Source organism: Microcaecilia unicolor, chromosome 8, assembly GCF_901765095.1.
Source record: "Microcaecilia unicolor chromosome 8, aMicUni1.1, whole genome shotgun sequence".
Classification (NCBI taxonomy): Eukaryota; Metazoa; Chordata; class Amphibia; order Gymnophiona; family Siphonopidae; genus Microcaecilia; species Microcaecilia unicolor.
The window spans coordinates 191,809,442-191,823,129 of NC_044038.1; the positions used below are offsets into that span (position 1 = coordinate 191,809,442).

Here is a 13,688-nt window from a genome sequence, read left to right on the forward strand (position 1 = left end):
GGTGTCATATATACCCCTGGACAGGAACTTTCTGCACGCCTTCAGCTGCCTGACCACCTCCTGATAAGGCCTGGACTGCTCCGGCGGGAGCTTATCAACCAGGTCCGCCAGTTGCTTCACAGTGTTCCGCATGTGGATGCTCGTGTAGAGCTGGTAAGATTGGATGCGGGTCACGAGCATGGAAGATTGGTAGGCCTTCCTCCCAAACGAGTCCAGAGTGCGAGACTCCCGCCCCGGGGGCGCCGAGGCAGTATCCCTCGAACTCCGTGCCCTCTTGAGAGCAGAATCCACAACCGCCGAGTCATGGGGCAATTGGGGCCGCATTAACTCTGGGTTCGAGTGGATTCTGTACTGGGACTCTGCTTTCTTGGGATGATGGGATTAGATAAAGGTCTCATCCAGTTCCGAAGCAGTGTCTCTTTGAGGACATTGTGCAACGGCACCATGGAGGACTCTCTAGGTGGTGATGGATAGTCGAGGACCTCGAGCATCTCAGCCCTTGGCTCATCCACAGAGACCACGGGGAAGGGAATGCAAATGGACATGTCCCTTACAAAGGAGGCAAAGGAGAGGCTCTCAGGAGGCGAGAGCTTCCTCTCTGGTGAAGGCGTGGGGTCAGAGGGAAGGCCCACAGACTCCTCTGAGGAGAAATATCTGGGGTCCTCCTCTTCCCCCCACGAGGCCTCTTCCTCGGTATCGGACATAAGCTCATGTAGCTGAGTCCTTAACCGGGCCCGGCTCGACGTCGAGGCACCGAGGCCTCGGTGTCATCGAGCGGTGGACTCCCGCGCCGGCGGGGACGAAGCTCCCTCCATAGACGTCTATGGGGACTCCACCTGCGTGGCGGTCGAGACCGGCGCCGCAAGCGGCGGCGGTGTCGAAGGCCTCGGCACCTGGCTAGAGCTCGCCGGCGCCATAGTCAACGGCGCCGGGGGCACAAGCACCCCCGGCGCCGGCACAGCCTGGCGCATCAGCCCTTCCAGGATCCCCGGAAGGATGGCTCGGAGGCACTCGTCCAGGCCCGCTGTCGGGAAAGATGGGGGGGCCGGTAGAGGCGTCGGTGCCGGAAGCTGCTCGGGTCCAGGAGACTGCACCGAAGTGCTGGGACCCTGACGCGTCGGTACCTCAACTACTGAGGGGAACCTCTCCTCTCAACGTGGACGCTTCGGTGTCGACTCCTCTCCGGCACCGAGAGCACCGATGGGAACCGATGATGGTGCTTTTTCTGTTTTTTGCGGTGCCCGTCATCGGCGCCCGGTGGAACAGAGGAGGAGGATGTCGATCCCCCTCGGTCTCGAGGGGCCGGGTCAGACAGGGTTCGGTCCCGAGGGCCATGAGCAGAGGGAGTGACCGGGGCCGATTGCCCACGCGGCCTCTCACCCCTACCATCACCGGAGGGCCGGTGGGCCGATGGGACCTGTACTCCTGGGGTCGATGCCATCGGTGTCGATTTCGCGGATACCGGTACCGAAGAACCGGCCGTCGATACCGATGCCGTCGAGGTCGACGTCGAGGGGCCGGCGCAAGTTCCAAAAAGACGGTCCCGAAGAACTTGCCTCGCAACCTGAGTCCGTTTCCAGAGACCAAGACACAAAGAACACGACTTGATATTGTGCTCCGGCCCGAGGCACTGGAGGCACCAAGCGTGGGTGTCGGTCTGCGAGATAGGCCGGCCGCACCGACCACACTTCTTAAATCCACTCGGGACCTTCGAGGACATCGACGGAAAAATCGCGTCGGCGAAGTTAAAGTCGTCGATGGTGGCGGTAAATCACACCTCGAAAAATAATCGACCGCGCGGCCACAAGGCCGCAACGCGACGCCCCCGCTAGAAAACGAGGGAAAATAAAGCACGTGCTCTCTTTTTTTTTTTTTTTTAAATGAAAAAGGAAAAAACTGGAGCGCGCGGCAACAGAAACAAAAAATAAACGAATTCGCAAACAACGCGACGGTTTTCCGGGGCTAAGAGAGAGCGGCAGACGCACGACTCTCTCCAGGCGCGGAAAAGAAAAGACTGGCGGGAACGGTCACGCACGGGCGGGAAGACGGCCGCGCATGCGCGGTGGGCGTGCCCTGCGTGCGGACCGCCCGCGAAGCTTCTTCCGGTTGGTGGGGGCTGCTGCAGACGTCACCCAGTCGTGAGAACAAGCAGCCTGCTTGTCCTCGGAGAAACTGAGTACCTCCAACACCTGCATGATCATGAAAGGCAGCTCTTCCAGATGGGAAGTTCGCTATAATCCAAAACATTTCCTGGGATTCCCTCTACTGAACTAAACAGTTGGAATCTCTGAATGCTCCAAGAAAATTCAGGTGTTTTTACTTTAAGGGGAAAAGTATCTCAGAAACCAGGCTCAGATTAGCAACTTATTATACCTGGGCTTTCCACTGGTTATAGGTATCTTTCATTGATCCAAAACCCCCTTATTGTTTTTGAAATTAATATTGTGCTTCTAACACATTTACCAATAAGTGCAAAAATCACAGAACTTCATTTAAAAGATGTGCTAATTCTATCGGTTCAGCAAAATAACTGCAGCCACAAAACTGAAATTAGAACGGTGATATTTAGCGTAGTAAATCCAGCCCAATGGCACCATTTTGAATTTCAGTTTGCAGTCAGTCACAGAGCCGTACGTAGTGAGTACTAAGCTCATCAAGCTTGCCACAGTTAAATTTATCCCATGTCACTGATCTTGAGGAATCAGAGGAATGGGTCTCATCGGGCTGGGTTTTCCAAGCTAAGTACCAGTGTTCTAAATTCAGTTTTGTGGCTGCAGTTATTTTGGGGTTTTTGGAACAATGAAAGATACCCAGACCCAGTGGGTGTATACAAAGATTCCAACTGTTTTGTTTTCTACTTTTTTTTTTATCTGTTAGTTTCTTTGTATTATTCCCTCCACAGCCCAAACTCCATTGCCTCCCTGCTGCAAACTGTGGCTCCTTGCTGAAGTCTGAATCTGTGGAGCAAGAACCACATTGCCCTGAACTGTTCCAATGGCTTCTGCACCTGGTACAGTGCTCCATATGCTCAGAGGAGGCCATCATGAGGCCCGATGTGGCTTTGCCCTCCCACCCAATCCCTTTACCAGTCTGGCATGCATCACTCCCAAAGCAACCTGTTCAGCACTACTGGTGAAGATGAATGGCATCCTAAGAGCCCCTCAGTCCAACCAGCCTTGAGCCCCTCCCCCCCTACTTTCTCTTCAGTGCTGCTGGTTTTTCTTTTTCTTTTTTTAAGGCACCGCTTCCTAAAAACTCTGATCAAAGCTCTGGATGGGAGAGGGAAAGGTTGGAACCACCAGCCTCACACCAGACAGCAGAGAGCCCTGCACCATAGCAGAGGTAACAGCTCACAAACTCTAGTGAGTGTTGAAGGGATCTGGACTCTTCCATGTATCATCCTGAGCTTCAGGGATAGATTCAGGCAGAAGGAAAGGGGGAGTCCCCACTCACTCTGTCCTCACTCCACTAGGTGCCTAGTTCTCCAACAAGGCCCCAGGAGTGCTATCAGGCCAATCAGCCAAATTAGCAAGTAGTTGCTGCTGGGACAGAGCTTACTGAGGAGCAACAGGCTTCAAAGTGCCCTATATAAGATAGGAATCATAACCATTTGTTCTCTGTCTCCTTTAGTTGTACTTAAGAGAGGGGGGGAGAGAGGAAGAGGTGTTTTTTTATGAAGGCTTAGCAAACTGTATGTATTTTCTCTTTGAAAACTGGTGTGAAGTCCACTAGCAGAAAAGACCTGCAAGCTTTGTCCCAATGCAGAAAGTCTGAAAATTGCCTTTAATGTGCAGACAGAGTCAGAAATACCTGTAGGATCCTGCAGTTATTCTCTTGCTGTGTGAAGTCTTCAACCCTCTCTGTGGTCTTCTGGTTAGTGTTATCCTGCACACAAGTTCCCAGAGTAAGGACTGGTCTAGGGTAAGAAAGACCTGAAAAGAAGGGGAAAACTAAAACCCAGTACAGAAAATGTTTACCACATATTGGCTTTTCAGCATAGTGCACTCTCAGATAGACATAGCAAAAAGATTAGTATACAAACACTGGAAACAACACTTTCAGCTCTGCGGGCGGACTAAGAACAAAAGTGCAGACAAGGTTGTGAGGAGACCATGTGGAATGGAGTAAGAGTACCGGTTAATGGGGTTCCTGCAGAAGTTGCTGCAGGTTTTCTGTCTGCCATCATCTCAACTGGAAATGACATTTCTGTGCACCTTTTGGGTCCTTCTCCTTTTGGAGGCTATTGAGCACTTTCTTTCTTCTTTTCTCTATCTCTGAGGTGCTTGTAGAATGCAGAAGTTTTTCAATTGTTGGTAAAAATGGTTTCTGGATCACAGACTTTGGTTCTTCAACTTCTGTCCTCTGCCAGCGGCTGTAATCCTAAATTTTATAGTAAAGCACATTGATAAGAGACTTTTCACTGCATTTTATCTCCTCCACCTCCACCAAGCCTTCATCTCCACATACTCTCTCCATCCTTTCTCAGTCAAGAGTTATTTCACCCTGTCCTCCCTCTAATCAGTCCAGACAGATACAGTGACTAAGTCCTCTCTTGGTGGAAATGATATCACCAGCTTTCTCAGTTGCTGCATATTCTTAAAATTTGCTCTAAAACACAATGCCATCTGTGACCTTTTTTTTCACAATTCTTGAACCACTGAAAATACTCTTATGACCTAGGTAAAGAGTTTTACCAAGTCACCCAGCAGCAAGTTACATTGATATGTTAATTATTTTTGACAACTGTTAAATTTACAATCATGTAAATAAACCTAGCTCCAATCAGCAAGTTGAGGGTGGCGTGGATACTATCCAGAAAAGGCCACAGGTTCTAAGGGTCAAATGTCTGTCATCAGTTATGTTTGCATTGCTAATTATTCAGACTATTACACAAGCTGTGCTGCCTGTGAACAAAATTAGAGACTGTGTCTCTTCATATGTCTATGATGGAGGAGAGGAAAAAATATGAGAAAAGGGGATATATACCTTGTAAATAGTAGGGCTGGCTGGCCTGGCAGTTGGGATAGGTCCTTGGCAGCAAGGCAAGAATCACTGCGTAGACTGGATGGGCTAACTGGACATTTTCTGTATTTATACTCAAGTAACTTAAGACACATTTTCAGAGCTAAACATTTGTGTAGTTTCTGTCTGACAATCCACCTAAACTTATATAATACAAAATACCTGTATATCTGATCCCTTTCGTGTACATAACTCATCAGCTCTGGAAAGTAAGTAGGTATATCTGAAAATTTAATTTATGCATTTCTCTTCCTTCCATCCCTCCCCTCTCCCATAGTTGCTCAACGGTGGCATGTTTTCAAACCCATATATCTAAGCACCTAACTCTGCAAGTAAATGAGCAAATCTCACCCTTATCTGGGGTTAAACCCAGCCTCTGCAGAGGACACAAACCCTGCGAGACTAAACAAGTTTATACGGCCAGCACAGTTCTCCCTCAGATGTGATGAGAAGAGACTAATATATTATGTTGTACTTTTATTGTTTTTTGTTTTATTATGTTATTGTATATTTTTTTGCAGATTGTGTTTTGTAAACTATTTTAAAACCTTGTTATATTAAGCAGTATATCAAGTTATCAAATCATAACCAAACTAAGGCTCTGATGTGAAAAGCTCCTAAAATGTAACAGAAATGGCCCCACTAGGTCTGCTCAGCTGCCCCCTTTGTTTTGGGTTATTACAGACTATACTCTATGTCAGTCATTGCTCTCCCTCAGCCTTATCACTGCCCTCAGTATCTGTCTTACACTGGCATTCACTCACGGTTCTGACTGCACAATTCAAGACATCCACCATACTCTGTAGAAAGAAATATTTTTCCATATTTCTTCTGATTCTTCCAGCTCCATAACCTTATCTTAAGTTGTTGTTGTTTTTTTTTTTTTTGGGGGGGGGGGGGGGGGGGGGGGTTAACAGAAAAGGAAAAAATTAGGTCTTAGCTGCTAATTTTCTTTCCTTTTATATACAGTCTGTGCCCTGAAAATGACAGATACAAATCAAGGTAAGGTATACACAAAAAGTAGCACATATGAGTTTATATTGTTGGGCAGACTGGATGGACCATGCAGGTCTTTTTCTGCCGTCATCTACTATGTTACTATGTTTTTTTAGGACCTCCAGACTGGTCAAGACGGTTGGATTATGCATACCTATCAGCATATGGAGACTGGGAACACCAACTAAGAGAACTGTATAACAACACTATGCAGTTCCAAACCAGCCAATATTTCAACTAACAAAGCACACGAAAAGAAAATAGAGCCCCTTCCCTTTGCCATCAGCCCAAGGTTACTCCATACTGTTCCTCTGTATTGCATCTTTTTTTTTTTTGGTAACTACTTGAACAACCCTAATAACAGTCTAAAAGAACTGAACACCATAGAACAACCTAACAAAATAAGATACATTGTAAAACCAGTATATCAAGAAAAGGTTTCAGCGAACACCCAAACTGCAAGTCCCAGTCCATGTTCTTGCTTTTCTTCTTTTGGCACCATTTTAGGGATGTAGATCTACTGAGCTGAGCTTTTGTCTCTCATATATTATGAGACAGAGAAGCTTCGGTTTTAATTTACTGAGTCATAATACATTTTGGATTATTTTTAAAAGTCCATATCAAATTGGTTGCCCCGAAACACAGCTTGTGTCGGGTTCATCAATAAAGGACTCTCAATTATCCCATGCTTGACAGCCCTTAGTGTTCTTTGTGTTTTGTGCTTCAACCCTCCTTTTGTTCCTGCTTTCTTCTAGACACCGGACAGGTTCTTGACCAGTCTGGAGGACGTAAAGGAAAGGAAATTAGCAGGTAAGTTCTAACTTCTCCTTCCTTAGCAGCCACCCAGACCGGTTAAGATGCTTGGGAAGTACCAAAGCAGTACCTTCAAGGGTGGGATCCACTGAGACTGGTCTGGCCCCAAAGGCTGAGTCCCACGTTGACCGGTGCTTCACAAAAGAATGCAAAGAGGACCAAACTGCTGCTCTATAAATATCCTGGGGCAGAATTAAACTGTCCTCCAATCAAGAAGATGCTACACCCCTTGTGGATTAAGCATTGAAGACGGACAGCAGCACCAAGCATCCCTTAAACAGACAGGCAGTGGCAATTGCTTCTTTGATCCACCTTACAATGGAGGCCTTAGATGCCGATACATCCTTGTTAGGACCACTGAACAGCACACATGATCAGACCTGCAAAATGCCTCTGTCCTTCACAAGTACTTTAACAATGCCCACCTAACATTCAGACGAGCCAATCAATGCTGTTGTTTATCACCAGAGACTTCCTTGAACACAGGAAAAGAAAGGAGAAATTATTTATTTTATTACACTTGATATACTGCCAATCACCAGTGGCAGCTTGGTGATTTACAATAAAAGCTCAAACAAGCATAAAAGTAGGGAAAGGAGAAAAAGAAAAGGGGAATAAAAGGAGAGATAAGAGTACTACAGTAATTATGGTGGGAAAGCTTGGCATTACTAGTCTTTTGAAAGTAAAATAGAAGGTTCAAGTTTCAGAGTCGATGGTAAAGTATTCCAGAGTTGGGGACTGATGTATGCAAAGGAAGTGGCTCAGATAATATCCAATTGTATTACAGAGGGTGAGGGAAGGTGTTAAAGGTGCTGCTGTGAGGAACGCAATGATCGAGGGGGGTGGTGTGGTATGAGCAATCTTGAAATATAGTCGGGGGCAGATGGCAATAGTCCTTTATAAACGTGAAGTATGAGCTTGTAAATAACCCAAAAATATACTAACAACCAGTGTTCTAGCTGTAAAAGAGGGATAACATGATCAAATTTATGGGCGTTATGAAGCAACTTAACAGCAGTGGATTGAATGGGTTGGAGACATTTTAATGAAGAATAGAGGAAGACCAGCTGTCACGGTTGTGGCCGTGCCCTTATGTCCAGACCTACTGTTTCTCTGTATCTAGCTCTGTGATCTCTCCAGTCTGCCTTTTTCCTGCTGTTGTTCTTCCTGTTAGCCAAGCCTCGCTTTGGTGTCCCTGCTTCTGCTTCATTTCCTTCTCGTGACATCATCAGCCTACTCCCTTTATAAGGACCCAGGGAGCTTTCCTGCGTTGCCTTTGCAAAAAGGTCTATTTTCTCTTTTCTTGTTGTCTGATTCTGAGGAAACTGGTCTTCTTGTTAACAGCCCTGAGCCCTGTGTATGTGGTTCTGATTTGAACCTGTAAGGATTACTTTCCTGTTGCTTTGACTATGCAAAGCCCTGTTCTGTTTCTCTGTTTGTGTGGTTCTTGTTTGTACCTGAAGGCACTACTTTTCAGTTAGCTTTGTTTTCAAGCTCTGCCTGCACTGTTTCTGAGCGTGTGTAGTACTTGAGAGTCTGTAGAAGCTAGCATCGCTCCTGATTACTTCACTGCTGTGCAGCTGTGTCAGCTTCTCTCTCTGCCTGCCTTTCCTTTCCCTACCCAGCTGTGCGCTGGCTGAGTTCTGGTAAGAACATTCTTTGTTGGTTTTTCCTTTTGTTTGCTGTTACCCTTTGTCTGCAGTGTTTGTTATTTGGTTCTGATGTGCACTGCTTCTTTCTAACTTGTGTATTAGAAGCTGCCCTTCCCTTTGGCCTGATTTAACTCTTTGTCTGCTGTGTTTGTTCACTGGTTCTTGGGAGCACTGCTCCTTATTTGACTTGTGTATGTAAAGGCAGCCTTCCCTTTTGATTGCTTTTTCCTTTGTCTCTAGTGTCTGTTATTTGCCTCTGTGGCACAGCATTGTGTATTCCTATGAGTGGTTTCCCTTTATCCCTGAGCTCAGCCTTGTGTATTCCTATGAGTGGCTTCCCTTTACCCTCGAGTGTCGTGTGGTATAGCCTTGTGTATTCCTATGAGTGGCTCCCCTTTACCCCTGAGTGCAGCGTGGCACATCCTTGTGTATTCCTATGAGTGGCTTCCCTTTACCCGTGAGTGCTATATGGTACAGCCTAGAGGTTTCCTATGAGTGGCTTCCCTGAGTGCTGTATGGTACAGCCTAGAGTGTTCCTATGAGTGGTTTCCCCTTATCCTTGAGTGCCGTGTGGCACAGCCGTGAGTGTTCCTTTGTGTGGCCTTGTCTTGAGTTTCCCCTGTGTGCTTTCTGTTTGAGTCCTCTCTGTGAGGTTTCTGTTTGAATTTGAGTGGGTTGCTCTTCTGTTTTGCTGCGACTATTAGCGCAACCTTGAGCAGTCTCTCCGTGTGGCACGATCCCAAGAAAGGGATCTAGGTGTCATCGTTGATGATACGTTGAAACCTTCTGCTCAGTGTGCTGCTGCAGCTAAGAAAGCAAATAGAATGTTAGGTATTATTAGAAAAGGAATGGAAAACAAAAATGAGGATGTTATAATGCCTTTGTATTGCTCCATGGTGTGACCGTACCTCAAATATTGTGTTCAATTCTGGTCGCCGCATCTCAAAAAACATATAGTGGAATTAGAAAAGGTGCAGAGAAGGGCGACGAAAATGATAAAGGGGATGGGACAACTTCCCTATGAGGAAAGGCTAAAGCGGCTAGGGCTCTTCAGCTTGGAGACAAGGCGGCTGAGGGGAGATATGATAGAGGTCTATAAAATAATGAGTGGAGTTGAACGGGTAGATGTGAAGCCTCTGTTCACACTTTCCAAAAATACTAGGACTAAGGAGCATGCGATGAAGCTACAATATAGTAAATGTAAAACGAATCGGAGAAAAGTTTTCTTCACTCAACGTGTAACTAAACTCTGGAATTTGTTGCCAGAGAATGTGGTAAAGGCAGTTAGCTTAGCGGAGTTTAAAAAAGGTTTGGACGGCTTCCTAAAGGAAAAGTCCATAGACCGTTATTAAATGGACTTGGGGAAAATCCACAATTTCTGGGATAAGCAGTATAAAATGTTTTGTACGTTTTTGGGATCTTGCTGGGTATTTGTGATCTGGATTGGCCACTGTTGGAAACAGAATGCTGGGCTCGATGGACCTTTGGTCTTTCCCAGTATGGCAATACCTATGTACTAGCACAGCCCTGAGCGTCCGCTCTGTGAGGTTTCTGTTTGAGTGGGTTGCTCTTCTGTTTAGCTGTGACTACTAGTGCTGCTGTGAGCGGCCTCTCTGTGTGGCACGAGTGGTCTTTTCTTGTTTAGCTGTGTCTACTAGCACAGCCCTGAGCTTCCTCTCTGTTTGGTTCTGTTTGTGTTTGAGTGGGTGGTTCTTCTGTTTAGCTATGACTACTAGCTCAGCCTTGAGCTGCCTCTCTGTGTGATTTCTATTTGTCTTGGTTAGGACTATTCGTTTATAGATGTGGTTCTAGCACAGCCTGAGCTGCCTCCCTGTGTGGTTTTCTTATATTTTACTTGTGGCTTCTACCATGTGAGTCTAAGTGAGGTTATCCTTTCTCCTTTAGTTTCTTTGGGCCTATGTGTTGGGTCTTTTGACCTCTTGTTTGTGGCTCTGTTTAGTGCAGTGTGTGTGTGCTTGAGTAGTACTTGCTCAAGAGATTCCATTTTGTTTCTTTTCCCCTCCCTCTGGTTTGAGTGGGTTCCAGTTCGGCCTTGTGGCCCGTATGAGAGTCCTCCCTTTGTACATAAGTACATAAGCACCGACACGCTGGGAAAAGATCAAAGGTCCATCAAGCCCAGCACTCTGTCTCCAACAGCGGCCAATCCAGGCCCAAAGAACCTGGCAAGAAACCCAAATTTAATAATGATCAATGGGCTTTTCCTTCAGGAATCGGTCCAGACCCCCTTTAAACTCAGCAAGGCCAGCTGCCATCACTACCTTCTCTGGCAATGAGTTCCAGAGTCTAACTACACGCTGAGTAAAGAAAAACTTTCTCTGATTTGTTTTAAACCTACCACATTCTAGTTTCATCTTGTGTCCCCTGGTTCTATTATTGTTAGTTAGAAAGTGAAAACAAACGCTTCACATCTGTCCGCTCTACCCCACTCATTATTTTGTAAACCTCTATCATATCACCCCTCAGCCGCCTTTTCTCCAGGCTAAAGAGTCCTAGCCGTCTTAACCTCATAGGGTAGTTGTCCCATCCCTTTTATCACCCTTCTCTGCACCTTCTCCAATTCCTTTATATCTTTTTTGAGATGAGGTGACCAGAACTGAGCACAATACTCCAGGTGCGGTCGCACCATGGAGCAATATAACGGCATTATAACATCCTCATGCTAGTTTTCCATCCCTTTTCTAATAATACTCAACATTCTGTTCGCCTTCTTAGCCGCCACAGCAGCACATTGAGCTGAAGATTTCAATGTCCTATCAGCGATGACTCCCAGATCCCTTTCTTGGTTCCTGCTTTTGCCAAGTTCTATTCCTGGTTTTCGCTTTAGCCAGGCTCTGGTTTCACCTTGTCTCAAGTGTGCTCTGTCTATTTGCCATGTCTGGTATCTTGTCTGACTCAGTGCCTGGTTCGCCTCTGCTCTGCGCCTCCCCAGAGGACTTATCTGCTGCAGCCCAAGGGCTCACCATCCCGGGTTCCGTGACACCAGCAAAGGGAGAATTGCAATAGTACGAATGCAGGAAGCAGGAAGATCAAATTTAACAGACTGAACATATTGTAACTAAGATAGATATTTGAACAGTTTTATCAATATGGTACGTGGAGAGTCCATGGTCAAAAGTGAACCCAAGACATGCATCTACAAAGGTCAGTGTTTGACCCTGGAGAACAGAAGGGGAAGGGATAGCAGAATATGGATTGGGAAAATGGAGCACTTCAGTTTTGGAGACATTCAAAAAGAGTTTATGGCCAGTGAGCAAGGTGGCCACCCATGCAAGACAATGATTCAGAGATGAAGAGTTGTTAGAATCTGGGTTAAAGGAATGCAAAATCTGAATGTCATTGGCGTAACAGTACAGACTGGATCCAAGTGATTGAATAAGTAAAGTCAAAGGCGATATAAAGAGGCTAAATAGAATTTGGGCAAGAATGGAACCACGGGGAACACCGAGAGTACAAGGGGAAAGGGCTGAAGCAAGATGACCAGAGGCAAGATGGAAGGAAAGTAGATAAGAGGCAAACCAAGAGAGGACCATGCCCAAGACACCCATAGAAGATAGACGTTGTAGTAACAGAGCATGATTAATCATATCGAAAGCAGAGGATTGGTCTAAAGATACAAAAACAACAGATGATTTTTGATCCAGTGAGATGTGAATTTTATTATAGAATGCAATGAGGAGAATTTCAGTGCTGTGAGAAGTGCGGAACTGGCTTGTCTGGGGTGGAGTGCAACTGTTTTATCGGAAAAGGAGGTTAGTTGCTTGAGGACCGTTTTTTCCAGAATTTTAGAGAACAGGGGAAGATTGGAGATTGGACGGTAGTTGACCTTACCTGCTGATTTGCTTTCCTTTAGTACCTCCAGACCGGCCCATTGAAGAATGATGGTTTATGCACTCCTATCAACAGGTGGAGACCGAGAATACTGATTCTTGAGAGAGCCTGTAACTATGGTGGGCCATCTCTATAAGAGCCAGTATGGAAGGTCCCAAAGCAGAAAAACCATACCCCCCCCCCCCCCCCAAAAAAAAAATAACACCCATCTGTGCTCCTTTCTCCTGTGAAACCCACAGCTGCAACAACTCCGGGACCAATGGTCTAAAGATCCCGTTAAAAAACGTGTGCATTCAGATCCATGACAGAAGTTACTGATTTTGAAATATTTATTTTTATTTTGTTGCATTTGTATCCCACCTTTTTGCAGGCTCAATGTGGCTAACATATTACCATTAACGGCGTTAGCTATGTGAATGAATACAAGGTGATATTGTGGTAGATAAGGTACATGTATGGTAGGTACAACTGGGGGGAATTTAAGGAGGGAGGAGTCAGGTAATGTCCATTACATTCTTTGGTTACATCGTGTTGCAGGTGTCCATGTATTTTTATGTTGGGTCGGTGGGGTATACTCTTTTGAACAGGTCTATTTTTAGTGCTTTCCGGAATTTAAGGTGGTCTGGCATAGTTTTTACTATTTTTAGCAGTGCGTTCCATAGTTGTGCGCTTAAGTAGGAGAAGCTGGATGCATAGGTGGATTTGTATTTGAGTCTTGTTGCTTGGGTAGTAGAGGTTTAGGTATGATCGTGCAGATTGTGTGGTGTTTCTGGTTGGCAGGTCAATAAGGTCTGTCATGTATCCAGGTGCCTCAGTGTAAATGATTTTATGAACAGTCGTGCAGATTTTGAAGGTGATACATTCTTTGATTGATAGCCAATGCAGTTTTTCTTGGAGTGGTTTGGTGCTGTCAAAACGTGTTTTTCCAAATATAAGCCTGGCTGCTGTGTTTTGGGCAGTCTGAAGTTTTTTTATGATTTGATCTTTGCATCCCGAATAGATTCCATTAGTCTGCGTGGCTTAGTACCATTGATTGTATCAGGTTACGAAATATTTCCCTCGGGAAAAATGGTTTCACATGTTTGAGTTTCCACATTGAGAAAAACATTTTCTTTATGGTGGATTTCGCTTGGGTCTCTAGTGAGAGGTTATGGTCGATTGTTACTCCAAGAATTTTCAGGCTGTCTGCGATAGGGAGGGTGTATCCTGGGGTGTTAATGATTGTGGGTTTGTATGTATTGTATTAGGATGAGATGATGAGGTAGTGAGTTTCAGTTGGAATGCATTAGCCCATGAGTTCATGATGTTTAAGATGAGCTTGATTTCATTGGTGATTTCTGCCAAATCATATTTGTA

General features: G+C 45.7%; 1 protein-coding gene across 3 annotated transcripts in view; it reads right to left on the minus strand.

Moving 5' to 3' along the window:
- The window catches only part of C8H20orf96 (chromosome 8 C20orf96 homolog), a 292,892-nt gene that overhangs the window by 254,356 nt on the left and 24,848 nt on the right, over positions 1-13,688 (minus strand). For 2 of the 3 annotated variants that reach the window (XM_030212700.1, XM_030212697.1), the window contains exons 2-3: positions 4,215-4,380; positions 3,811-3,932 (exon numbers count right to left, since the gene is read on the minus strand). In XM_030212700.1, the coding sequence (XP_030068560.1) occupies positions 3,811-3,932; positions 4,215-4,380 (288 nt within the window). Of the gene's footprint in view, positions 1-3,810; positions 3,933-4,134; positions 4,381-13,688 lie in introns of those variants that run through there. The other variant, XM_030212698.1, reaches the window with a different exon arrangement.